The sequence below is a fragment of the Aulonocara sp. 'chitande type north' Nkhata Bay genome, linkage group LG2 (assembly GCF_057382095.1).
Source record: "Aulonocara sp. 'chitande type north' Nkhata Bay isolate Kocher_YH1m ecotype deep benthic linkage group LG2, A_spYH_male_GT1.1, whole genome shotgun sequence".
NCBI classification, from domain to species: Eukaryota; Metazoa; Chordata; class Actinopteri; order Cichliformes; family Cichlidae; genus Aulonocara; species Aulonocara sp. 'chitande type north' Nkhata Bay.
In genome coordinates, this window is record NC_141345.1 from 25,974,013 (window position 1) to 25,999,658 (window position 25,646).

Genomic DNA, 25,646 nt, shown 5'->3' on the forward strand with positions numbered 1-25,646 from the left:
GATGAATAAGACTAAGGACAAGGATGGCAGCAGCATGGGGAGTAAGGAAGGGACGGAGTCGGTTAATATTACGTTTGACATTTGACAATATTGTTCAAATTACATAGATAGAGAGATAGAGAGAGAGAGAGAGAGAGAGATAGAGAACCATGGAGAGGCTGCTAGGAAAGCTTCAAATGCAGAGAGTCAGGCAAGTCCCGAGGTGCCAGCTAAACAGTAAAAACAAGGAAGGAGGAAGAGGAGGAACCATCATGGGAGGATAGGCCCCTGCAGAGCATGTACCACCGGCAGATAGAGGAGGTGACTGACATCCAGAAATCCTACCAGTGGCTGGATAAAGCTGGACTTAAAGTCAGCACAAAGGATATTGGAAGCACAGGAACAAGCTCTGAGCACAAAATCCATAGAGGCTGGGGTCTATCACACTAGGCAAGGCCCCAGGTGCAGACTGTGTAAAGATGCCCCTGAGCTAATCCAGCACATAATAGCAGGATGCAAGATGCTGACAGGCAGGGCATACATGGGACGCCATATCCAAGTGGCCAGCATAGTATACAGGAACATCTGTGCCAAGTATGGCCTGGAAGTCGAGAGGGGAATTTATTTTATTATTATTTTTAGAATGAAATCAAAATTTCAAGACAAATTTTAAAATGTTATTTTGAGAAAAAAGCTAAATTTGAATTTAAGTTGAATTTAATCTCAAAATAGTATTTCAAGTTTATTCTCAAATTTGTATGTTGAATTTCTCATTGAAATACTATTTTGGAGAATTAATTGGAAATTTTGAGATTAAAGTCGAAATAGTATCTTGACTTTCATCTTGGATATCTTTTATTGTCATCTTTAATTTTAAGAATTAAGTCAACATTTCTAGATTAATCTTGAAACACTTCTAAGAAAATGAAGTTGAAACAGAATCTAATTACTTTGGTAATCTCCAAGCTTTTCTGCCACTACAAGACTCATTTTGGTTTTGAGTGAAATTTCCTTTTAATACACTTAAGATCCATGTACCCTTTGAGTGACTTATGGAAGCTTTATGTGTAGATTTACATAATATCCCAATTCAGCTTTGGCTGTAACAGAGTTAACGCTAAATAGCAAAGATATATATGGGGTCAGTTATGTGACAGACAGAGCTCATTAAGCAGGCAGGTGTGAGCCTGGTTGCTATAGCGACACCATCCAGTGGCACCACACACACACACACACACGCACGCACGCACGCACGCACGCACGCACGCACGCACACACACACACACACACACACACACACACACACACACACACAAACAGACATACACCTCTCTGCTGCTGCTTTAACCCTTTAAAACCGGTCGGAGTTTGTTGTTGTTGTTTTTTTTTTTTTACCTTCGGAGCCCTTATAAGCCTGTACTGGTGTTTTTAAAAGTCATGTTTGACTTCATACTTTTCTGAATAGTTTCTGGGATGCTTAGAACTCAAATTGCACTGCTGAAAATAGTTTATTTTGATGTACATGCTGTATTTTTGCAAATTTGCATTATGATATTTATTTTCATTTTTCCAGCAGTATATAAAAAATTGGTGTGAAGACACTCAAAATAAATTTCCTGTTGTTAGAAACTATTTTGTGCAACTTTTTTGTATTTACAAACTTCTTAAATTTCTCTAACTAGAAATATATGTAAAAAAAAAAAAGATTTTCAATTTTTTGTAGTGTATTGTACTTTTTTGCAATTTATGTAGTTATTATAGACTTAATGCACACATATTACCTAATTTTGGGCTATAACAGCTATACTGATGTACAGCAACTTGAAATGCTCCCAAAAATGGCACTACAGCATGTAAAAATATAAATATAACTCTAGTGGACTTGGTTCTATGGTAGGTCCTAAAGGTTTAAATAAACAGAAAAGTCATTGTGAAACAAATGCTTCCCAAGAAAATACTACAAGTCGTATTGACAAAAATAAATGCTTTTCAGCATTCACACTAATAATAATAAAATAGTATAATAATAAAGATTTGAATAACAATACTGTCAATACTTATCAGCATTCACACTAATTAACAAAAAATCCAATTTAGGATTTTTTTTTAAACAAGAACAAAAGACAGGGTGAACTTGTATTTAGAAATGCATATCTAACAGGGCTCTGGAGGTAGAGCAGGTCATCCACTAATCAGAAGGTTGGTGGTTCAATCCCTGGCTGTTATAATCTGCATGCCAAAGGATTCTTGGGATACTGAACCCCAAGTTACTCACCGATATGATAAGTGTGAATGCTACATAGAAAGCACTTAAGTACAAAAACAGTAGAAAAAAGTACTTCAAGTGGAAAGGTTCTTTATAAGAAACAGTCTATCTAAAAAATTCTATTATCAAACAGATTGGTTGATGCAGGATAGTTTAATTCTCATTAAGATTTTCAGTTACACAACAATAGCTGCCTGCCACCAAATGAGATGTAAAAACAATTCCTGATCCTGATTCTATCACATTTGTAAAACAAATTGAGCCAGGGGAGTCCTGAATTGGGGTCCTTTCCCCGAAATGTAAACACATATACATTCACTCAGGTGAGAACAGATTCTATTTATCATCACATACCAGGGTTTAATGTTTTCCAACAGAAGACAGCCCAGACATGGTCACACGGCACGTGGAGCAGCTTACCTTCAAACATTTACCACAAATTTTGAGCCTCCTTTACTTGGACTGAACTGTACTGGTCCATAATAAATAAATAAATAAATAAATATATATATATATATATATAAAATCAGATGAAAAGTTTAATCCCATGCCGTAGCAATTATTCTCAGGCTTTATACCAGGAATGGACCAGGAATGAACAGGTAGACAGGTATTATTAATGTAAGTTAGAGAATTTTTCATGGAGTTCCACAGAGTTCTGTCCTAGAACCAATACTTTTTACATTATACGTTTCCCCTCATGCAATGTTATTACAAAACACATGCATTTTCATTGCTATGCAGATGAAACCAAGTTATATTTATCTACGAAATATGATAACACCATGCAATTACTTAAACTACATGCATGTAGGCAAAGGAACATCCATGCAGGAATTAACATCTGCACATCAACTTGCTATAAGAGCTGCATAGTAGCAAACTCTCCAAAACCAGCTTTTTTAAATGTCTGTCAACATACAAATGCTCTTATAATTAAATGAGTTACAGTTGCATTAGAAGCTATTACAACTGTAACGCTAATTGTAATGTTGAAAATCTAACCCTCTAGTTTCCATGCAAATTTTAAGGGGCTCTTCCATTTAGATTTTTTAAAATGTAAGAAGTAGTGGTGTTGTTATTCCACTGTGTCCCCACACGTGTGCGTGTGCATGTGTGTGTGTGTGTTAGAGAGAGAGTGAGACAGAAAGAGGGAGCGAGACAGAGGGACAGAGTTGAAAAATTCATATAAGCTCTTTAAGGTCTTTTTCAAATCATTACACTAATTCCATATTCAGACATCTTCATGCAATGCAAACAACTATCAGAATTTTACATACATTATATAAACGATACATGTTTTTCAATGCCCGATAAAACTTTTATACAAGCTTCTGTTTAAAGATATACAGAAGCAGTTATACTTGTATTGCATTTGAGAATTTGACAATATAAAAAGGCATATTTAAAAATTGCCCACCATCCCTCAAAACACAATGATAAAAGCTACAAACAAGTGATGTATGGAGCTGGATGCACATAACAGAGGTAGAAAATACCCATGGAAGCAAAAGCTAGCAACATTATCCAGCCTGATATCACGGCAAAGCATGTAATAGGCACGTTGGTCCACCGTATCTATTACACACTTTGCCAAGATACTGGACTACATTATCTGTCATTCCATAAATATCCATAAATAGCCTGTGAAGAGAAGCAAAGCAGACACTATTTCATGCAAGTAACAATTCTAATTTATTGTAAATGCGTTTATATTGCACAATTTAATAAAACCCTGATTCCTGTAATTCACACTTAAGCTGCTGTAACAGAATATTTGGAGGACAACACTGAGTGAGATTTATGTTCTCATACCTGAGGAAAATTTAGGAAAAAAAATAAAAATTCCAAAGCTTTCCAGAACCAAACTGTTTGCAAGACATGAACTTACAAATTTACAAGCAATCTTGTTAACTGAAAAAATATATTTGGAATCCATACATTTTACAACAGCACATCTTTGTGTGAAAGATAAAAAAAAACAGATCATGCATCAACACAGTGCGATTAACATCTGTCTGCATGGTCCTTTTCCTGTCCGTGTATGGCTTTGCAAAGATGAAAATGGAAACAATAATAAACTCTACCTGAATTTTCAGCATACTGTTTACGGAAAGTTTAGTTTGTCTGAGTTATAAACATCACAGATAGTTGTGTTTGAAGTAAGAGATGGTGCAAAAGGCATGTCTAATCCTTTCAGTTCAAATTGCGGCTCCGGGTCTGATGAGAGGAAGTCTGGACCGACTGAGGGAGCTGGAGTGGAAGCCTGGTTTTCAGGTACTGAAACCTGGAGACATCGGTAAAACGAAAAAAGGTGCATAAGCACAGTGGTTAAAATGAATCAGTCACTGACAGGCCAAAAATGCCTCTGAATGAGGAAATTTCTGTTCTTAGTTTTATGCATTCATGGGGATTTTTGTATGTTTGTTTGTGTGTATGTACCTCAGGCTGAGCGGGGTTCTCATGGATATTCACTTTGTGGTACAACTGTGAAGTTAGGAAAAAGCACATGAGTCAGAAGAGGAAAGAGGATGAGCGCTAATGTGAGTTGCCAGGCAGTCCCAGACGAGATAAAGACTTAGTGCCCCAATCCATAAATAACTACTATTTCTTTTTAAAACAACAAAAGTGGCTGAGTTCCTTTCACCTCTCTTTTATCTTTGCCTTGAATATAAATCAAGCTTTACACCTACCAGTGGCTCAGAGGAGGTAGCTGAAGGTTGTGTAGAAATATGAGAATTCACAGGCTGATAAGACAAAGCTGAAGGATGTGAGTAACTTGGGCACGCAGGTTGATTCTCAATCTGTAATTGGAATAAGAATTTTAAAATTTTAAAATAAGAACATCAAATATTAACACAGCTGGTCTTAATTTCCACTTAAAAGAATACTTACATGATAATATACAGCAGGTGCAGGTGAGGCTGCAGTCTGAGGAGCAGACTTGTCCCTTTTACAGCACTTTTTACAACAACAGCAACAGCAGATGATCCCGACGACAATCAAGGCAATAACGGCCATAAATATAAACTGTGGCAACATTTCTGTAAGAGTATGGAGAAAGTTAGGGAATATGGTGTAGAGGGTGGGGGTTGATGTTAGTTAGAACTTCTACTCTATGAGGAGAAATGCTCTGTTGCTTACCAGGGGTCACTTCAAGCCGAGCACTCAAGATCAGGTTGCCATCTGGGTCTCTGAACTCAAAGGTGCCAGAGTCTCTAATTTCTGTAGAATTTATAATTATGCCATCCATCACTGCATGAATTCTGCCAGAAAAGCGATTATCTTTTATGATCAGACTGCCATCCATCAGTGTTTCAGGATCCATTTGGCCCTCAGGTGTAAAAGTCACGGTCCACTTCTTAGGACCCCGAGGGTATTCAATGAGAATGTGCTCATTCCACCTTGTTTCATAGTGTCTGGTTTGTTCTGTTAGTGACACAGATCAGACTTCATTAGAACATTTAATCTGGTAAAATGCAGAAATCTCACAGGCAGCTTCTCACATCACCTTTTACTTTGAGCAGCACCTTGGCCAACACAGAGTGGTTCTTATCCATGAAGTTGTAGTACCCACTGTCTGCCTGAGTGAGGTAAGACAGCTGCCAATTACCGTTTTTCACCTCAGCTCTGCTTTCTCTGATCTGAGAGTCTGTGCGATTCCACAGGATCTTTGGCTGGTCCGGAATGTGAAGGGGAGTAAACTCCAGGATTTCAGCCCATCTAGGGATAGAGTCCTCCCACGTATAGTAGTAATCCCTTGTGACATTTTTAGCACATTCTTAAAATGCAGATTAAGAAAAAAAAGGAGGGGACTTGTGCTTAGGAACAGGTAGCTAAAACACATACCTATATATTTTTGATCTAAATATACAGTACAGTTCAAATTCTTACCCAAGACTTTCAGTTCAACAACATCTTGTCGCTGGTAGCCACCAGATGAGACAGAATAAATTCCTTCATCTCTTTTTTCTACATCTGTAAGATAAATTGAGCCAGGAGAGACTCTAAAGCGTGTGTCTTTTGCCTGAAAGATAGACAGCACATATATATTCCTCAGATTATAACATATTCTATATACTTTGATTTAATTGTTTCAAACATAGGCCTAACATTTATCATATTGCCGAAATGTAATGGTCACATAGAGGCTGCTCACCATCCCATTATTTATAACAACTTTTTTGGATCCCGTATTAGTTTCAGTAAAGTATATTGGTCCAGTATAACGTGAGGGTATATAATTAGATGGAAACTGCCACCTCCTGCCATAGCACACCTCATCAGTTTGTATACCAGAGGATGAACCTTTAATCAAAAAGATGCAAGAGAAGAAGAGACAGATGGAGGTAGTGTTAATGTAACTGAAACCACAAACATCTGACAACATAATATCAGTTGTTTCCATTAATATACCAAACACACACACACACACATACCGGTATTTTGTTACACTCTGAAAGTAATTTTGAAGACAAGGTTCTGGAACCTCACTGAATTTACACAAATGCAGCAGCATAAAAAAGCATTCTCATCCCCAAAGCACGAGGCAGAGTAAAGTATAACTCTCAATCTGATGAATTAACTCACATTCGTCATAAAGCATCAGAAATAAACCAAGTTATTATTAGCTGAATGAAGGAAATACATGAACAACATCTCACATCAGTAAATTACCCTCTTTTCAGCTCAGTCACCACAGCAGCTCCAAACCATTAAACCATTTCTGCCTTGCCTGTAACTTTGTCTCCAAACGGTTCAACCTGATTGGTCCCTCTGATGCACTCACTTCATCAGCCGCTATTCTCAAACCAGCAATGGCTGACCATCTTAGAACAGCAATGGCCACTTTTAGATATCAGCACTACTGAGCCATTAACTCAAACCCATACATTACAAACAGCGAGGTGTATTAATGAAGCCAGATCTATGGCTTGACCAGCTATGCTGAGATGGCTAAGCTCAAAGTAAGAGTCACTGTGGTCATTTATGCTGGTGGCGGTCCTGGCCTGTTTGGCGCCCGGGGCGAACACTCCCTGTTTGTTTACTTGCACCGCGGTAACTGGAGCCTCGTCGTCTCGTCTCTCTATATACTGGACTGTATATAGCGGAGATGACAATAAAGTTTACTTTGACTTCAGCACAGCTACAAGCAGGCGCTCCTGCGCTCACTTTTCGCGTATAGAATTTCGAAAAAACATCGGTGCAAATTATAAGTCTGTATCATAATGTCTGGTGTTTTCGTGTTTGTTGTTTAGTTTTTATTTTGTTTTATTTTGCGAGTTGGTTATTAGATGCTGCTTCAGCCAGCCAGAGAATCCCCCGCCCTCTCCTCTCTGTGCCGTAAACAGCAGGCGCACCTCGCAAACGGAGGGCGCCCTTACTCCCAGGAAATGGGCGATAGAAAACCGATCGGTGCCTATGCCATTCCCAATATGCGCTGGCTGATGTCGGGGCAGCATGAGTACGAGCAATTTTTTATTTTTTGCCGATGCCCGTGATGCCGCCCCCCACCACGATGCCGCCCTGGGCAGCCGCCCGTTTCGCCCGTATCAAAAACCGCTAGGGAGCAGGTCAGGTTTCAATTTAAATCCTCCAGAAACGCAACGTGTTCACTGATTCTTTTATTTACAGCATGTTTTAGCTGTTAAGCGAAACCTTATTAAAAACCAATGAATGAAGCACAGAGTGTACAGGAATGTGCACATATAATTAATCAATTCGATATAAAAAGTATAAAAAAAATTTAGCAACAGATTAAAACCACGTATTGTTATATATAGGAATACGTGGTTTTAATCTGTTGCTAAGTTTCTTTAGCACTGCTGGAACTGCAGCTCCATGAACATTGAACATAAACCATGAACACCGTTTCAACTAATAAAATACCAAATAGATCTGTTTAAATAGATCCAGTTTAAAGTTTCAGAGCTCTAATCTGCAGCTGTTACCTTAAACAGCAGTGATAACGTGATTAACTTGAATGGATATGATATGTTTTTTCTTTAAATATTATAAATGACCATTTTAAGCGCCACTCTTAGGGGATTATCGCATGCGGACGATGAGTCACGTGACGCTGCAAAACGCCCATATTTACGTGTGAGCGCTCACAGAACCGGAAGCAGAAGACAAATAAAGAATAAGAAAAAGTTGATTGCCACCGTCGTGCTACCCGTTATCTCTGACTGAGGTTATATGTTTTGTCAAACCAGCTAACGGAAAGAAATCTCGGCTGTGCTGAATTTTCTGGTTTCCGTCGTGTAAACATTTCCTTTCACTTTGCGGCTAAAGACATTAATGACAATGCATAAATACCGTGAATAGTTTAAAACACATAAATATGTAACTGTATATTTATATTTCAATGAAATTAATCAGATTATTGTTTTGTTTTCTTTCGAAAAACAATAAAAAAAACCAATATGCTTGCTTATTTATTTCTTTTTATTTATGGGTGGATGTACGTTGATAGGTGTTTATGTTTCCCAAATAATTTATTGATAAATGAAATGCACCAAGCACTAATTCTGGGAATAGCAGATGGGTGTGGAGACAATGCGTATTGTTCTTCCTGTGTTCTGCTACTGATTTAAATTGCATTAGTCTACAGCAGCCCCACAACACCAAACGTCTTTTACTACAACATGCACGCACTTTAATTCGCTCCGGCAGAGTGCCACTTAACACCTGGCTCCACGGAGAGATTGGATAACTTTGTACATGCTGTATCCACGGAGTGTGTGGCATGGAAATCAATTAACGTTTGTTGTAAATAATCCCAAACCATCGAGCGTTGTATTTCAGATTTCAGGTGTTTATATGTTAGAATGTGGGAATGAGCTCTACTCACCGAAGAAGACAATGGAAAACATCAAAAACACAAGCGACATGTCCTGCAGAAAAAGAGCAGAGAGGTGACTTGAGGCTCTTTTTTCTGAGTGTTTTTTCCCTCAGCTTCCAAGACCAAATCCGTACCGCATTCCCTTCTATAATGAAATGTTCGGATAACACACAAAAATTAACCCCGAAAATAGCAAATCAGTGACACAGGTGATGTTCAGTATTAAAAAGCCTGACTAAGAAGAAGTTGTGGACAAACAGAAAAAGAATAATGAGACCGTACTTCTTTTGTGTGATTGAGTTCTGTGCGTCCTGCAGCTGCTGGGTGGAGAAAAGAAGGACTGGGCGTGACTTAGGCTCCACCTCTCCCACTGTAACTGCATACAGGGCCCATCTCCCAGGATACTTTTCAATAACAAACCAGGCATTTGTGTTGTTTCTGCCTCCAAGATCGCTTTTAAAACCACCATATCATAAATAAAAGCAGTTTAAAGGGGATAAAAATACAACTTTTTGCACCGTTTTGTTGGCTGCCGTCCCATTTCAAGTGAATTCAGTAGGAATGAATTCTAAAGGAATCGCAGTCAAGACGTTTTTAAACATGTTACATAAAAACACTGGGAAATAACTGGTCCGGCACCATAAAACCTGCTTTATTTTAATCATGTATATAACCTATACTAAAAACATATTTAAAGTGTCAGCATGTGCACTGTTAAGGACTTTACTTATCTCATGTGACACTTATCTCATGTAAACCTCCCCAAATAAAGATAAACCACACACCCTACACTCCTGAAACAGCAAGTTTGCTCATTTACAAAGACACGAACAGTCTCTAATTTTTATGTTTGTTTCATTTCAACGGAGAGAGACAAACGTCAGGTGTGCCCATGTGGCACACAGATAAATCAGTTTTGTCATTTTACATTTATTTCTTATCATTTAAGCCAGAAGAGTTGTGCTGGGTGATTTCTATAGATTTCTATATATTAAAATAGAACAAAATGTCTTTATCATGTAGTAAAACTAAGATGTATCAATGAAATTGGACTTCTTATATTGAGAAATCTGAGGGATGTTGTCTACCTACTTAAGATCAAAGTAGGCTGTATGTGTAATATGGTGTAATAAGAGTTTGACATTCCTGCCATAGAAAATCAATAGAGCGTTTCTGTAAAGAGGAGTAAAAGAGATGAGTCCAAACGTGGTGACCAACTACAAGAAACATCTGCTGCGCTTGCCAACAAGGGTTTCTCCACAAAGAACTTGCTTATGTCGTTCTTGGGGATAAAACACTCACTCAATGACATGAAATCAATTTATTATTTTTATGTAATGTGTTTTTTCCTGGATTTTTGGTCCATATTCTGTCTCTCCCATTAAAATGAAACTACCATCAAATCTAGAGACTCTTTATTTCTGGGGAGCTGGAGATCAAGTAATTTTCCCTCACTGTAGAAACTAACAAGTTAATTTTGTTAATTAACTTTTGTTAATTTTTTAACAAGAAGGAAAATTTAAGTGAGAGGTGTTCCATGTCGCGTTATGATCTCTTATATTTTCTAAGATCATCTCATCATTTGCACGTACAGTCAGAATCTGACGAGTTACTACAGAAGTCTAAAATCTAGCAGCATAGTAAGAGGGAGGGAAAATATGTTCCCTTACAAGAACTGCAAAATGTGACGCACTTTGCGTATCAGCGGCCGAGAATACGACGTATCCATCGCCATAACAGAAGGGGGAGCAGTGGGCATGCGCGCTCTGCGGAGGTCGTCGTTATCCTCTTATCCTCATCCACAAAAACATTTTTTTTAAATTACCCTCACATCCTGCAGGTGAGTTCACATTACCCACAAACTGAGTAATCGTTTGTTGATGATCGGTAACTGATGACCCGGCAGCCAGTAGTAGCGCTACAATGGTTCAGAAGATGGGAAACATGCTGGACACCTGAGTGGACATGACTTCAAAGAGCGGACAGGACGTCATGGGGGGACATGAGTGTGTGCAGTGCGCTGAGTCCGCATCGACATCATTTGGGCTGTCGCTGAGCTCCCCGCCTTTTGCAGCTTGTTGATTAATGATCGCATGTCCCGTCTGGCCGCTTGTTTTCGGAGGAGGGTTGGTGTGAATGTCAATTACGTTTACAGATGAAACAATCCGCTGTCTTTTACAGGAGAAGATGTCCTCCTGCGTCCTCTACACTGCACTTTTCACCCTTCCTTTTGCACTGGGTAAGTGTGGCACCAGTTTTTAATAAGACTACCCGTAGTTTTTCTGTTTCTTTCTGCTTAAATAATTATTAATAATGCACTTACTGGTGCTTTATATTACGGTTAGGTTATTCGTAGTAAAAGTGAAGTCAATGTTACTATTTTAAAAAGTGACTAATTAATACATTTGTCGATAACGTCACCATTATCTGCAGAATGTTTCTAGAAAGCCATTTCATTAAAGGGTCTTGGATTAAATAAAACAAAGGCAAAGAAGAATGGCCAGCCCAGATTTGAAGAGCAGAGATTTTTGTTTTTTAGCACTTCAACTCTGAAATATAATTCTCACAAATATAAATTTCCAACATGCAAAACTATAATAAATGTGAGAGGTGCCCAGAGAAAATGCAGTGGAAAAATATGCAGTATAAAGTCAGTACGTGAACAGTAACAATTAATAAACGTGTACATATGCTGAATTAAAGAGCTTAAAAGTTAAATCACATAGCAGACTCTAAAAATCTGTTACAAAATAGATGACCTTAAATGACCTAATAACATAAAAGTAGGTCAACCTTTTACATATGTAGGAGAGTTTACAGTCCGTATCTGAGGTCTGAAGAAAATTATTAATTATGTTACTCGTACTTTTCCTGCAGGTTGGGAATTACTAGGTGAGTCAAAAGTCACATTTTACCGCTCATGCATCCTTCTTCTGCAGCACATGGTCTCCAATGATGTTGCTGACTTTCATTTGCACCTCGACAGGTGACCGAGAAAAAGTTCAGACTGTTTGCGTCGGGAAGGAGTTTCGTCTACCGGTGGACTCAACGTCGCGAATCGTGACTTTTACACCGTATCCCGACGGGCCGAAACGCATCCTGCTGGAGAAAACCACTGTGAGTGGACGAGTGTTGACACTTGGGGTTTTTTTTGTGTGTGTGTGTGTTTGGTTGCTGTGTTGCCTAAAAATGGATCTGCCATGCAACTGTAGGTTAAGGACCCACGGTTTGAGTGGACCAAAGATAAGTCGTTAGTCCTGAAAGAAGTGAGTCATGCTGACCAGGGAGTTTATGCCAACAAGCTGTCCATGGGCTTCACCTACGAGACTGTCCGTCTGATCGTTTCGGGTATGACAGTTGCCTCTCTTTGGCGAAATTCATTGCTTTGTGTCATGATGCAAAAGAGCCAGCTTTTTCAATGATCTGCCTCTCTTTGCTTGAAACATTAAGTTATTTAATAACTTAATGTGTCCCTATGCTTTGATGTCATAGGCAATCTATTCATTGCCTTAAAGCAGAGAAGTTGTAGCAACTGTTCTGACTCCGTGTCAGGTGTGTTTGTGTGTGTGTATATAACGTTTGCCAGCCACACCCCTGCTGCATAAAAAGAGGAGAGGTTAATTGGTATAAATATACAGCAGGTGTGGCATTACTTTACCTGCCACTGCCCCCTGAACCAATCTTTCCCACCTCTCCTGCAGCTGAACACTGCCGTAAGCATGCATAGCCTACGAATGGTCCCTACACAAGTAATGTCAGGAAAATGTACTCGTCAAAGTATCATAAAGAAAGATATATTATCACTTTTCTTTTCGTTTTGATTTGTGATCATTTACAGTACACTGATGTGTGTTAGGAGTGGGTCTTTTGCAATATCACTTTCCTTTTCACCAGTTTAGTTAAAAAGAAAGTAACTTTTGCATCTCTAAATTGTACTTAAAACCCCTGGAGAGTCTTGGGTCGATTTGTGGCTATTTTCAAATTTCGATTACATGCCATTTGCACAGTGTTGAATGGAATATAGCGAAAGTCTGCAAAAAAAAGTTCGGTCACATTTACTGTTAAAATTTCAGTATGACTTCCGGAAATTAGCTTCAGTGGCTAAGCTAGCGATAAACTTACGCTATTGGTCCTAGTGGTCGATTTGTGCCCCATTGAAACCCATTATAAACGCTATTTTTCACGGCAAAAAAATTACGGTCAAATCGATCGTGATCGGTTATGTTTCCGCTTCCGCTTGCAGTACTGGCCTTAGAGTTGTAATTTTTTTTATTTGTCCACCGGGTGGCGCCCTTGCTCCACATGTGACGCCTGCTGGAACATACACATGTTCTCCAGCGGCCTGCTCGAGACAGATACCCGGAAAAGGCAGACTAATTTCCCGCGTACAGCAGCAGCTTGGCCCGCTGCTCGTTCCGGACCATTTTCTGACCTTAGGATCATTTGAGGGTGCATTAATTTTTTTTTAATCAACAGGAAATGACGTATTTGTTTTCACGTGGTAGCGGAAGTGTGTGCTGCAGACACGGGAACCGAACCATATGCTCCGGCGCTGCGCGAAACACACCCGCGGCAGAGGCACTCCTCCCCGGGGGAGCAGGAGCAGCAGCGCCGCCTGGGGACATTTTTGGCTTCTGGAAAAAAAATTAAAACCGGATCGAAATTAATGTTGGTGCCAATCTTTTGTCCATCTAAAGGCCTAATTATAATAACAATAAAATATTACTTCAAATGTTTTTTTTGGAAAATATTTTATGTTTTATGTTTTATGTTTTTGGGGCAAAAAAAAGCAGTGCGCTCATGTGACGAAACCGGGATATAAAGGGTTAAAATCCGCGAAATGTAATTAAAACTTGACATGAATATTTCAAGGAGAAGTAGGTCTAAAAGATTGGCTAATTTAAAGTGGAATAAAATATTAATATATAAATTTTTTATAGCACTTTTTGGGCGTGGTCGATAGTGTGCATTTTATGAAATGCGCTCCTGGAAAAAAAATAAAAGGCGATCGAAATGACTCTTGGTGCCAATCTTTAGTCCATCTAAAGGCCTAATTATAATAACAATTGAATATTACCTCAAATGTTTTTTTTGGAAAATATTCAAGTTTTTTGTTTTTTGGGGCAAAAAAAGCAGTGCGCTCATGTGACGAAACCGGGATATAAAGGGTTAAAATCCGCGAAATGTAATTAAAACTTGACATGAATATTTCAAGGAGAAGTAGGTCTAAAAGATTGGCTAATTTAAAGTGGAAAAAAATATTAATATATAAATTTTTTATAGCACTTTTTTGGGCGTGGTCGATTTGTGGCTCTAAGACCAATAGTGTATGCATTTTTCTAAGACCCATAAACTTGTTCTCTTTCTGTCTTTCACTTACCTCGTGGTTCTTCGTCTTCCTTCAGAATGCATTAAACCCTACCGCAGAAACTATGGGGAGACCTTTGAGCACAGCATCCCCGAAAATGGCTCCCTGCTGGAGTTCTCTCACCGGGGCGCTCCGCCTGAGGCTGTGCCGGTCGTGCTTTGGAACCGGACAGACCCCGAAACCGGTAACGCTGGCCGGGGGCGGCTGCTAAGAGGGGGGAAGGTCTGGGTGGCGGAGAGAGTGACGCAAGCAGACCAAGGCAACTACACCATGAGAGACGACAACGGGAAGGTGCTGGGTCGCAGCACCCTCACCGTCCGTGGTGAGCAGAGCAGAAACGTGGGTTTTAAGAAGCTGACTGACTACCTTTAACTTTGTGACTTTACAGTGCTAATGGTTTTGTTTTATCCTTCCCTTTCTATCTGATGCCCTCTCATACTTCCACATTCACCACTACTCCATTTTTCATGATTTTACACATGGATGGATGCAGGGCATTCCTTCAACATCACACGCTTTACCAAAGAGTCCATAATCCTGCCTCTATATCTTCCTCTTGCTCATGCCCATCTCATTTTTACCCCTGGCCATTTTCCTGATGAATCCTCCCTGGGCCCCTTTGACCCCAAACCCCCACGTGGCCCTGTGCAGCTCATCCGTGAGGGGCAGATAACGGACCATGACCTGCACTACAGGGGTATCATCTCACTGAGTAGGAACGGCTCCATCTACGAGGTGGTCATTGCAAGGCTGACCTCAAGGCATGATGGGCTGTATGAAGTTAAAGACAGGAATGGCAACCTGGTATCCTCCACCTACTTGCACGTGATCAGTGGGTATTGTGCCACGTTTTTGGAAGCATGTATCAATCAGAAGTTGTTTGATCCATAGTTGCCACTCCTCCTAAAATCCATGTGTCTGCCATCTTCTCAGACAAAAGGGGAGGGAGTTGGCGAGCGCTCCTCAAATCCGTTACTGTCCCTTCTGGCATGTTCGTGTCCCTGGCTGGTTTCATCCTGTTCATGAAACGTTACCCAAACTGTAGCCTCTCCCAACTCATCACGTGCTTTAGAACACACCGCACGCTGCCAGCCAACCCCCCGAGGGTCAACATCCAGGTGAGGAAACCAGGAGAGTCCACAGCTAAATAAATGATTACAAGCCGTCGAGCCAATCTTATTGCAGATGCATGCACTTTGACACCGACAGAAGCCACTTGTTGACGTTTTTTGACATTTCTTTTTTGCTCCAGAGAGTCTGATGAACTGAAGTATCTTTAAAAAGTATGGAGAAAAATAACTTATGGTAGAAGCTCTTTATTCAGTGGGTATGTTTTATTTCAGATATCCATCCATCCATCCATTCGCTACCGCTTATCCTTTTCAGGGTCGCGGGGGGCGCTGGAGCCTATCCCAGCTGTCATAGGGCGAGAGGCGGGGTACACCCTGGACAGGTCGCCAGTCTGTCGCAGGGCTAACACACAGGGACAGACAACCATTCACACTCAGATTCACTCGCACATTCACACCTAGTGGCAATTTGAATTATCCAATTAACCTATCCCCTCTAATTATTTCAGATAATTTGTAGATATTTTTATATATTCTGTCCGAAGTATTTTGACTGAAGCTCCGTAGATGTCAGCGTGATGATGCCACACACATCACTAGCAAGGAGCAACCTGATATCACGGCTAAACATTTAACAGACACACCGGTCCACGATGATCACTAAAGGTCACATTTATTGTTTTTACGAGCAGTAACCGGTGAATTGTGATGGTCTGTGAGTCGGATGAGTTCCTAGGTCTTTGTCGTTATTGGTTTATTTATGTTTGTGGGGTTTTGTTTTTTCTTTTGCAGCACTACAGTCCCCCCTCTCCTCAGCCCCCAGGTCACTACAGCTACGCTCAGCAGACTGGAACACCAAGAAAATGGACCCCAAGAGCCAGTCCTGTTCACACTGTAAGACTGATTAACTAATATAATCTTCTTCTTTTTTAAGGGAGCTAAAATCATTCAATTGAATTGTGTCTTTGTGCATATCTGTTGTTGTTTGTATTTCTAGGGTTATGCTCCGGTAACGGTAGGGTCTCCAAGAGCCGAGAACCAGGATGTGCACAGAGCAACAGCTGGGAGTTCCCCTAGTCATAACTTAACTGTTGAGGTAATACAGCTCTCCAGCTGTGAATATTTAGATGCCACAGATTATTATGATATTTGCTTAAGCTTGTGTCTTCATCCCTTGCTAGCAGGCTAAATCTAATGAGGACGAGGACAGGATTTCCTTCCCTGTGCCCGGAGCTTCAGACTGCCTCCACTCATCCGAGGACTGCGTTCAGTTCCAAATCAAAAAGGATGGAGATAAGGGAAGGGGGAACAAATCACAAGACTTCTTTTCCACGCTGCCACTAGACACAGACACCTCTGAGTCCTGCAGTATTTACACGTCAAAGAATCTGAACTTTTCATAAAAGAGAGAACATGGAGAAATCACACAAACGGTGAAGCTCCTGACCGAGAAGAAGAACCTCACCTGTGCCTTATGCACGGTTTTAATAGTTTGCTTTGTGATGTAATTTTTCTGAAGCATGAGTTAGGGCTGCTCAATTAATCGAATTTTAATCACGATTACGATCTGGGCTTTCAACGATCATTAAAAATGACTGAGCCGATTATTGGCCCCTCCCTCATTTATCCGTGAAAATATTGTCGGGCATAAACCGTCCGTGGCGCAAAAAAGGTTGGAGACCGCTGATTAAGAGGACCGAGGGAAGCTCGGAAAGCTAAGCAGAAGTTATTTGGAGAGGAGAGTGACTGCCGTTGGTTGAAAAGAGAGGTAAAAAAAACTTCAGTGGTGTTGCACACTATTTTATATTATTTTTTAAAGTCATTGTTAACCCTTTAGACCTGTAAGCTAGCGCAATAATTTGTTTTGCATATGAAACCGGAGGAGTTGTACTTACATCTGATGCCATCAGCTTGTCCTCGGTCACGGTTTCCTTCCACATAAAGCTTTGCAAAAATTGCATAAAAAGCGCTTGCAGGAACAAAAACATAATATTCCAGAAACACGCTTTGCCGATCCGATCAGCTGTTCGTAACACTTCCCACAGTTAAACAGACTCAGCGCGAACTGTCACATATCCGCCATTTCCTGCCCGAAACCGGAAGTGACGTCATTTTCGCGGAAATTGTAGTTTTTTTACTTGTAGGCCTTAAAAGCCTATACTGGTCATGTTTGACTTTTCTGAATAGTTTCTGGGATGCTTAGAACTCGAATTGCACTGCTGGAAATAGTTTATTTTGATGCTGTTTTCTTTGCAAATTTGCATCATAGGATTGTTTTTTCATTTTTCCTGCAGTATATAAAAATTGATGTATCTCCAAAATAAAACTATGAAGACACTCAAAATAAATTTCCTGTTGTTGTAAACTATTTTTTGCAACTTTTTTGTATTTAAAGTTTTGAAGGATAAGCCTCTTAAATTTCTCCAAGTAGAAATATATGCAAAAAAAACAAAAATGATTTTCAAATTTTTTTTGTAGTTTATTGTACTTTTTTGCAATTAATGTAGTTACTATGGACTTAATGCATACATATTATTAAAATATGGGCTATAATAGTTGTATAGCAACTTGAAATGCTCCCACAAATGGCACTACAACATGTAAAAATATAATATAAGCTCTGGCGGACTTGGTTCTATGGTAGGTCTTAAAGGGTTAAATAAATATCGTCAAATAATCGAGATCTCAATTTCAGTGAAAATAATCGTGATTATCATTTTTGCCATAATCGAGCAGCCCTAGCATGAGTTGAGCATAATCCTTCCTGTCTCATATTGTACTGCCTGATGGTGCTCCTGAAATCTCCTGCCGTTACCTACCTCCGGACCCTCAGGACCAATATGATCTGCACTGCTCCTGTGTTTAAGACAGTCTCTAGGGCTACCCACCAGTTGTTGTGGTAACGTTTGATAAATTTCATTTTTCAATACTGTACAGCAATATAGACTTAACTTAAGTTCTCACCCATCATGTTGTCCATACTTAATTATTATTCTAAATAGCTCGTCTGCATTTTTAACAATTTATGCAGTGTATTAAATCTTTGGGGTAATTCTACTTATAATAGTTATGTGACATGTTTCACCAAATACTGCAGTTAATATTTGAATGTTGTGTGCAGGATAACCTTTTATCCCCAAAGCTTGTAATATTTTCATAATGTCAAAATGTCATCACTCAAAAAATAAAAAAATAATCTTTAAGAAACACATTTTAGATGATGTCGTCTTTACACTGTATGTATATTGGCCACCCAGGGGTGGTCCTCTTCTCTTTGCTCTTCTCTCTCTACGCAAATGACTCTTTCTCAAAAGACCTGTCAGTCAGAATTGTGATGTTTGATGACGGTCTGAAGTCGGCCTTATCAAGGACACAGATGTGGAGTTGAACAGCTGGCCCTGTGGGGCAGTCAGATCAGCCTAGAGCTGAATACGCTCAAAACTGTAGCAGTAACAGTGGAGTTGAGGAGTCCCTCTCCATTATGCCTGCTTGCCACAATCTTCCAAGATCTAAAGTGGTCACTCCGTATAGACACTATTATCAAAGAGGCAGAGCAGAGCCTGCGCCAGCTCAGGAAGTTCAACCTGCCTCAGGAGGTGATGATCTATTCAACTCTGGAATAATCCAGTTTGTTCTCTGCTCACTCATGTCGGTATTGTTTGGATCAGCATCCATGCAGGACAAGAACAGACTATGATGGACAGTGAAGTCTGCAGGAAAAACAAATCCAGAGTCAGGACACAAGCAGGCAATATCACTCCATACCCTCTGGTAGGTGCTACAGAGCACCGTTTGCCCAAAAAAGCAGCCATCTGTACAGTTCCTTTCCACAGGCCATCACTCTGATAAACATTTAGGACACTCACATAGTCTCTGTATTTAAAACATCCACCATACCTGATGCTGAATCAAAGCATACTGTATATACTGTTCTGTCCTGTTGTACATAGCTATATGCCGTATATATATTTATAGTCAATCCTCATGGGTATACTGTATATATACTAACTAGCTGTCCATCTCTTATTTATTCCAACAGATTTGCACTCTGCAACTTTGGACTATAAATATGCCATAAATGTATTATTGTCTGTGCCGTGTTGGTGTCATGTTGTTACTCTGCTTGTACGTTGGCTACTCTGTCATGTACACTGAGTGCAAAAACTCCTTGTATGTGTACACATACTTGATCAATAAAGCTGATTCTGACTCTTGTGTCGTGAGCGTCTATTTGGCTAAAACTCGTTCTCGTTCTCCTCAGCGCATGACGGTAGGTGGCAGAGTTTGGGACATTGAAGCTAAGTCAAAGCGTAGAAGAAGAATCTTCGTTGTAGCGGCAATGAAAGAACAGCGTGCTACTTCCAAACAGAAGTAAAGTCTACCTTAGCTGCAACAACTTTAAAGTAAAGCGCGAGCATAAATCACAATTAAGACGAGACTTGTAGGACTCTGCCTGGAACATGGCTTTGGTTTGTGCAAGTAGGTGAAGCTGAATTCATTGATATGACGGAGGCCGGTTAGCACGGTACCGCGCTAATGCTGCTAGCTGATTTAGCTAGCGTTAGCGGCCATGCAGCACCGCCTTCTGCTTTTATATAGTTCAGCGAGCTCTCTTTTTTAATTGTGTGTTTATTTAAATTGCTGGTAGTTATGTGGTGTTAAAAAGCCGGAACTGAACTCTTTTACAGTTTCTAATGAAGTGCCAGAGCACCCGTGCGTCTCTCCGGTGTCCAACCAGGTGTTTGAACGGAGGCTGATCGAGAAGTACATCGCAGAGAATGGGACGGACCCGATGAACGGACAGCCGCTGTCCGAGGAGCAGCTCGTAGACATCAAAGGTGGGTTTCTGGGTGTTTTCTATAAGTCAATAGACCGTAATAAAGCTCATACAGAGTAATGCTACTTCCGTGAGAGAGGTCGTTATCAGTGGCATGATGCTCGGCTTTGGTTTAGTAGGCTGAAGTTTGCAGGCGTGTTGCATTGTACTGTATTGTATTTATCATATTAAAAAACCAAACAATACCTGAAAAATTCAAGTGAAGCGGAAAAATAAAACCTTCCAAACAAATCAACTTTTATTTTCAACTTCAGAAGAAGCAAAATATTCTACGTTTTAATTTTATTTGTGTGGCCTTCAGGGGTGAAGCAAACCTCGATTGGTGTTCGTGAACTACTCTTTGTGATATTCATAGAAACATAGAACATTATCAAGATTTATATATGAAAAGAAAATCAGTGCGTCATATGCCCTTAAATACTCAAATCTCATTGCAAATAAGCCTTGATAAGTTACTGAAGAGGTTTCCTGTCTTTTAGTGGCTCATCCTATTAGACCAAAGGCACCATCGGCAACCAGTATTCCTGCCATTCTCAAGTCCCTTCAAGATGAATGGGTAAGTCCTGTAAACTCTGAGATATCAAAGAACAGAGCACTTTATACTGTATCTATTGTATGTATCATTTTGTTTTTAAATTTATTTTTCTTATTAATGTTTAACACTACATCAACAACACATTACACACACACAACATTTAAGAACCTTTAAACAAGTAGGGAGTCAGCTATTAATCAATCAATATAAATTAATAATAATAATAATGGATTGGATTTATATAGCGCTTTTCAAGGCACCCAAAGCGCTTTACAATTCCACTATTGATTCACTCTCACATTCACACACTGGTGGAGGCAGCTACAGTTGTAGCCACAGCTGCCCTGGGGCAGACTGATAGAAGCGAGGCTGCCATATCGCGCCTTCGGCCCCTCTGGCCAACACCAGTAGGCAGTAGGGTAAAGTGTCTTGCCCAAGGACACAACGACCAGGACAGAGAGCCCGGGGCTCGAACTGACGACCTTCTGGTTACAGATCCGTTTCCCAACCCCCTGAGCCACGGTTGCCCCAAATTAGTTATAAATATGTAGAAGTAAAATCAATCTGTAGGGTGTTACATAGTTTAACAATTAAAAGTGTGTTACAGTGCACCATTTATCCCTCTCTGGCAGTTTTTAACAACAGGACAGTTGTTTTGGGTTTATTTTGTTTGTTTGTTTTCAATTGTGCATTGTATGATGGGTCACAACACATTATTATAAATCTAATCTGTGCCACAAAATAATAATCTAATGGAAGATTTGCCCCTTTCCTTTGTTGAATTGCAAGTTTTGTGACAAACCCTGGGTCTTTAGAATCAATTTTAATTCATTTCTATTAGTAGAGGATCAAAAAATATGTTTGTTTGGTACATTGATTTAAATAACTTGAATTCTTTAGCTGAGACCAAAAAAGCGAATTCGATCTTGTTATCCTCCTTTTTTCATTTAAACACATATTCCAGTGAGTCTGTTTGTTTTTGTTTGTTTATCTTCCTTTTTTAAAATTTGTGAAATAATACATGTGCTCCTTTCTCACTTTTTCCTTTTGATATCTGTTCTAGGATGCTGTAATGCTTCATAGTTTCACCTTGCGGCAGCAGCTGCAGACTACTCGCCAAGAACTTTCACATGCCCTCTATCAGCACGATGCCGCCTGCAGAGTCATCGCTCGACTCACCAAAGAGGTCACAGCTGCAAGAGAAGGTGGGTCGACAGCAGTTTGGGTTTCTACACAGTTATGAAACATGTATAAATGGCTTTAATGTGATCGTCTGGTCCAAATGAACCTGGATTCATTGATATTATGTGTGTGTTTTATTTATTTTAATGAGTTGATTTCTTCTTTCCACAGCTCTTGCCACGCTCAAACCCCAGGCCGGATTGGTTGCCCCTCAGGCAGTGCCCGCCTCTCAGCCAGCTGCAGCAGTGAGTAGCTGGGCTTTATTTTCAGCTGATAAGACAATGATCAGACTGACAAATCATGCCATTTAAACAATATTTAATTCTGCCTTTTTTACACCAGGGGGCTGGTGGAGAGCCTATGGAGATTAGTGAACAAGTGGGAATGACTCCAGAAATCATCCAGAAGGTAATATTGATTTTTTTTTTTTTATTGATTTTTTTTTACCATTATGACCTTTGTCATAATTGCTTGATGGTTTTAAATGTGCTTTTTTCTGTTTGCAGCTCCAAGACAAGGCTACTATCCTCACTACAGAGAGAAAGAAGGTATTATATTTCTCTTGTATTTAGCTGCTAATGTGCAAACACTTGTTTTACTTGTTTTGCCACAAGCTCTGTTTGTGCATAATTTACTCTCGCTCTCATTTAATTGCTTTACTGTGGTTCTCTACAGAGAGGCAAAACTGTCCCAGAGGATCTGGTTAGAGCCGAGGATCTTGGCAAATACCGCCAAGTGGCCTCCCATGCTGTAAGTATAGATTGTGCAGGATCACGAGGATGTGTTTGTTTCACAGAGCGATCCAATGTATCAACATTCTCTCTTATGTTGCTTTCAGGGTCTTCATAGTGCCAGTGTGCCGGGTATTCTGTCTCTGGATCTGTGTCCCTCAGACACCAACAAAGTGCTCACCGGTACACTGAATCAATCTTTCATTCTGTATTTCATTTGCTGGGATGCCAGACAAAGAATCTGATATTAAACCTGTTCTATCTCCCAGGTGGAGCTGATAAGAACGTGGTGGTGTTTGACAAGAACGAAGAGCAGATCGTGGCAACGCTTAAGGGTCACACCAAGAAGGTTACCTCTGTCATTTACCACCCATCTCAGGTAACATGTCCTCTGAGAACCTAAATGCAAACATTCACCTCCATTTTAATGGAGATGTGACTAACACGATTGTTCCTTTAATTCGTTGTTCCTCACTCGCTTGCCGTCTTTTCTCTTCTAGTCTGTGGTCTTCTCCGCCTCTCCAGACACCACCATCCGTGTGTGGTCTGTCACCGGGGGCAACTGTGTGCAGGTGGTGCGTGCTCACGAGGGAGGCGTCACTGGTCTCTCTCTTCATGCTACTGGAGACTACCTGCTCAGCTCCTCTGAGGATCAGGTGCGTGCTTGAAATTACCGACAGGCCATGAACTTAATCACTGAATGATCGACCTTTTTGCCATTAAACTGCTTCACCGCTCTAACTCTTATTATTTTTATCCTGTAGTACTGGGCCTTTTCTGATATCCAGACGGGCAGAGTCCTCACCAAAGTTACTGATGAAAGTGCTGGCTGTGGTAAGTTTCTCTTTGCTTGCTTAATGCGTTTGATAGTCATAATAACAGTCCTCTTCCAGGCATAATGTTTCTGATTGCACCCCTCAGCTCTCACATGCGCTCAGTTCCACCCTGATGGTCTCATTTTTGGCACTGGTACTGCGGACTCCCAGATTAAGATTTGGGATCTGAAGGAGCGCACCAACGTGGCCAACTTCCCCGGTCACTCTGGACCTGTCACCTCCATTGCTTTCTCTGAGAACGGATACTATCTGGCCACAGGTGAGACTGACTTGATAGCATTTTTTGCGTAGATTAGCCGTCAGTCTGTAATGTGCATAAACTTGTAGAGCTGCATGAACATTTTCTTTAGAGTATCAAAAGTGACTTGTGCATCAATGACTTGCATAGTTTTGGAGATTTCCCCGTGTCTTCAGCCTTACAAGAATAAAAATGGTGTGCCAATAGAAAAAAATTAACTTATCCTCGTTTGCTCCAGGTGCCCAGGACAGCTCTCTGAAACTGTGGGATTTGAGGAAGCTGAAGAACTTCAAGACCATTACTCTGGACAACAACTATGAGGTAAGAAATTTGGGATTTCTTCTTTCTAAAGGAATTTTTTAAGTGTTTGAGAAATAGTCTTAGCATCACCTGTAGGCTGTCATTGCACACAGAGATAAATGGCTGTGGATGAAAAGTTGCATGTATAATTGTCAGGGTGCTGGTGGGTGGATTGTTTTAACTTCAGAAAGAACCAGATTATCAGTTTTTCACTGCGTTCTCTTTATTTTTACTAAGCCGAACTCCAGCGTTTCACTGTGGACCAGCTTTGAAGTTGTCCAACCCATCTTAGGTTTGCTTCTGAGCCTAATCCATTCATTTTTTGTTTCAGGTGAAGTCCCTTGTGTTTGATCAGAGTGGTACCTACCTGGCTGTAGGAGGGTCTGACATCCGTGTCTACATCTGCAAGCAGTGGTCTGAGGTCCTCAACTTCACCGGTATGAAGACAAACAAAAAAAAGTCAAATCTCTTTCGAGATTTTCAACTAGTATGCACGTGACATTTACCCCTGATCTTTTTCTTTTCAACCATAGACCATACAGGATTGGTGACTGGGGTGGCCTTTGGAGAGAATGCCCGGTTCCTGACTTCTACAGCAATGGACAGAAGCCTCAAATTTTACAGTTTGTAAAAAATAAAAGCAGAAATTCAAGATGAGGGGAGGAGGGCAACTAAGACGAGAACAGTCTGTGTCAGAGCTGCCGCTACCTCCGACACATTCATTATCAGAAAAGGAAGAAAAAAAGAAATCTGTGCTAACTTTGCATCTTTTTTAGTGAGTCAGTCCTCATATCCAGTGAAGAAATCTGTGAGATTGTCAGCGATTTGAAGCAGCATGGTTAGTGCGACATGTTTGTTGGCTTTATGTGTTTGAAATCTAAATGATGTAAAATGACATGAAAAGCCTCTAAGTTCCTTTCCTGTTTGCCAGCAATTATGATTTTACTGTAGTATTTTCTTTTTTTTGTGTATGTATGAAAGGAGAGGGGGTCTTTGGAAACTATTATTGCTTCTTAGTGTAGACCAGCTTCATTATAATATCGTTAGGGTAAGATAAGATACATCTACAGTCATGTACAGTGAGATCAACAGGTGTAAGAAATTGATGTACTTCTGTGAAAAACCTTTGCCACATTTCATTTCCTGTTTTATTGATTCCATTTAAACATTTTTGTCTTTTGTTTTCCCCCTGGGTGTGTATTTCTTATTACCTGCTGTTTTACCTGTTGCACATCTGCCCTTTTACAATTAAATAAAATATCTTTTGTATTGCCATACAAGTGTCTGTCCCTGTGGGGGTCCTCAGCTAGAATGGTTACTTTGTAGATACATCCAAAATATAAAGTTCCTTTCAAATCAAAATGCATTTTACTCATTGCTTTCTTGATGTTTGAGCTTTATACCAAACAATGAGAGTGATCTTTATTTTTGATACAGTCGCGGTCACCGGTTCACATACA

General features: G+C 40.1%; 3 protein-coding genes across 6 annotated transcripts; 2 read left to right on the forward strand and 1 right to left on the reverse strand.

Moving 5' to 3' along the window:
* Window positions 1-2,339: 2,339 nt before the first annotated feature.
* Window positions 2,340-9,468, reverse strand: LOC147337976 (uncharacterized). Of its 2 annotated transcripts, none has more exons than XM_086263794.1 (10): window positions 9,372-9,468; window positions 9,099-9,141; window positions 6,405-6,553; window positions 6,140-6,272; window positions 5,757-6,026; window positions 5,390-5,674; window positions 5,141-5,289; window positions 4,939-5,049; window positions 4,688-4,732; window positions 2,340-4,532 (listed from the first exon to the last, which is right to left on the reverse strand). In XM_086263794.1, exons 2-10 carry the CDS (start codon window positions 9,136-9,138, stop codon window positions 4,353-4,355), a joined length of 1,362 nt encoding a protein of 453 aa, XP_086119920.1. In that variant the 5' UTR covers window positions 9,139-9,141; window positions 9,372-9,468; the 3' UTR covers window positions 2,340-4,352. The 2 variants fall into 2 exon arrangements, with proteins under 2 accessions (XP_086119920.1, XP_086119911.1); XM_086263785.1 differs by having other exon boundaries at window positions 9,099-9,234; window positions 9,372-9,456.
* A 1,364-nt stretch (window positions 9,469-10,832) lies between these two features.
* On the forward strand, window positions 10,833-17,154 carry LOC147337977 (uncharacterized). 3 transcript variants are annotated; one of them, XM_086313351.1, is made up of 11 exons: window positions 10,833-10,929; window positions 11,271-11,328; window positions 11,967-11,981; window positions 12,076-12,206; window positions 12,302-12,437; window positions 14,495-14,779; window positions 14,951-15,289; window positions 15,391-15,575; window positions 16,320-16,421; window positions 16,525-16,623; window positions 16,709-17,154. In XM_086313351.1, the coding sequence occupies exons 2-11, from the start codon at window positions 11,277-11,279 to the stop codon at window positions 16,928-16,930; spliced, it is 1,566 nt and encodes a 521-aa protein (XP_086169477.1). In that variant the 5' UTR covers window positions 10,833-10,929; window positions 11,271-11,276; the 3' UTR covers window positions 16,931-17,154. The 3 variants fall into 3 exon arrangements, with proteins under 3 accessions (XP_086169477.1, XP_086169470.1, XP_086169463.1); XM_086313344.1 differs by lacking the exon at window positions 10,833-10,929 and having other exon boundaries at window positions 10,951-11,328; window positions 16,712-17,154; XM_086313337.1 differs by lacking the exon at window positions 10,833-10,929 and having other exon boundaries at window positions 10,952-11,328.
* A 2,670-nt stretch (window positions 17,155-19,824) lies between these two features.
* Window positions 19,825-25,466, forward strand: prpf19 (pre-mRNA processing factor 19). Its single transcript, XM_086313373.1, has 16 exons — window positions 19,825-20,006; window positions 20,216-20,365; window positions 20,844-20,920; window positions 21,963-22,104; window positions 22,253-22,326; window positions 22,424-22,489; window positions 22,588-22,629; window positions 22,757-22,831; window positions 22,920-22,995; window positions 23,082-23,191; window positions 23,313-23,468; window positions 23,577-23,646; window positions 23,734-23,907; window positions 24,125-24,207; window positions 24,518-24,623; window positions 24,720-25,466. The coding sequence occupies exons 1-16, from the start codon at window positions 19,988-19,990 to the stop codon at window positions 24,815-24,817; spliced, it is 1,518 nt and encodes a 505-aa protein (XP_086169499.1). The 5' UTR covers window positions 19,825-19,987; the 3' UTR covers window positions 24,818-25,466.
* The last annotated feature ends 180 nt before the right edge of the window (window positions 25,467-25,646 follow it).

What these genes read in the sequence shown, in the direction of transcription:
- LOC147337976 (XM_086263794.1), bottom strand. Translation starts at nt 9,138, where the DNA reads ATGTCGCTTGTGTTTTTGATGTTTTCCATTGTCTTCTTCG. An exon ending in GTTTTCCATTGTCTTCTTCG is followed by an intron (nt 6,554 to 9,098) that starts GTGAGTAGAGCT and finishes TTTTGATTAAAG; the next exon opens with GTTCATCCTCTGGTATACAA. An exon ending in TGTTGAACTGAAAGTCTTGG is followed by an intron (nt 6,027 to 6,139) that starts GTAAGAATTTGA and finishes CTGCATTTTAAG; the next exon opens with AATGTGCTAAAAATGTCACA.
- prpf19 (XM_086313373.1), top strand. An exon ending in CTCCAGAAATCATCCAGAAG is followed by an intron (nt 22,490 to 22,587) that starts GTAATATTGATT and finishes TTCTGTTTGCAG; the next exon opens with CTCCAAGACAAGGCTACTAT. An exon ending in GCCAAGTGGCCTCCCATGCT is followed by an intron (nt 22,832 to 22,919) that starts GTAAGTATAGAT and finishes TGTTGCTTTCAG; the next exon opens with GGTCTTCATAGTGCCAGTGT.
- LOC147337977 (XM_086313337.1), top strand. Translation starts at nt 11,226, where the DNA reads ATGTCAATTACGTTTACAGATGAAACAATCCGCTGTCTTTTACAGGAG. An exon ending in CAGCACCCTCACCGTCCGTG is followed by an intron (nt 14,780 to 14,950) that starts GTGAGCAGAGCA and finishes GGATGGATGCAG; the next exon opens with GGCATTCCTTCAACATCACA. An exon ending in GAGCCAGTCCTGTTCACACT is followed by an intron (nt 16,422 to 16,524) that starts GTAAGACTGATT and finishes TTGTATTTCTAG; the next exon opens with GGTTATGCTCCGGTAACGGT.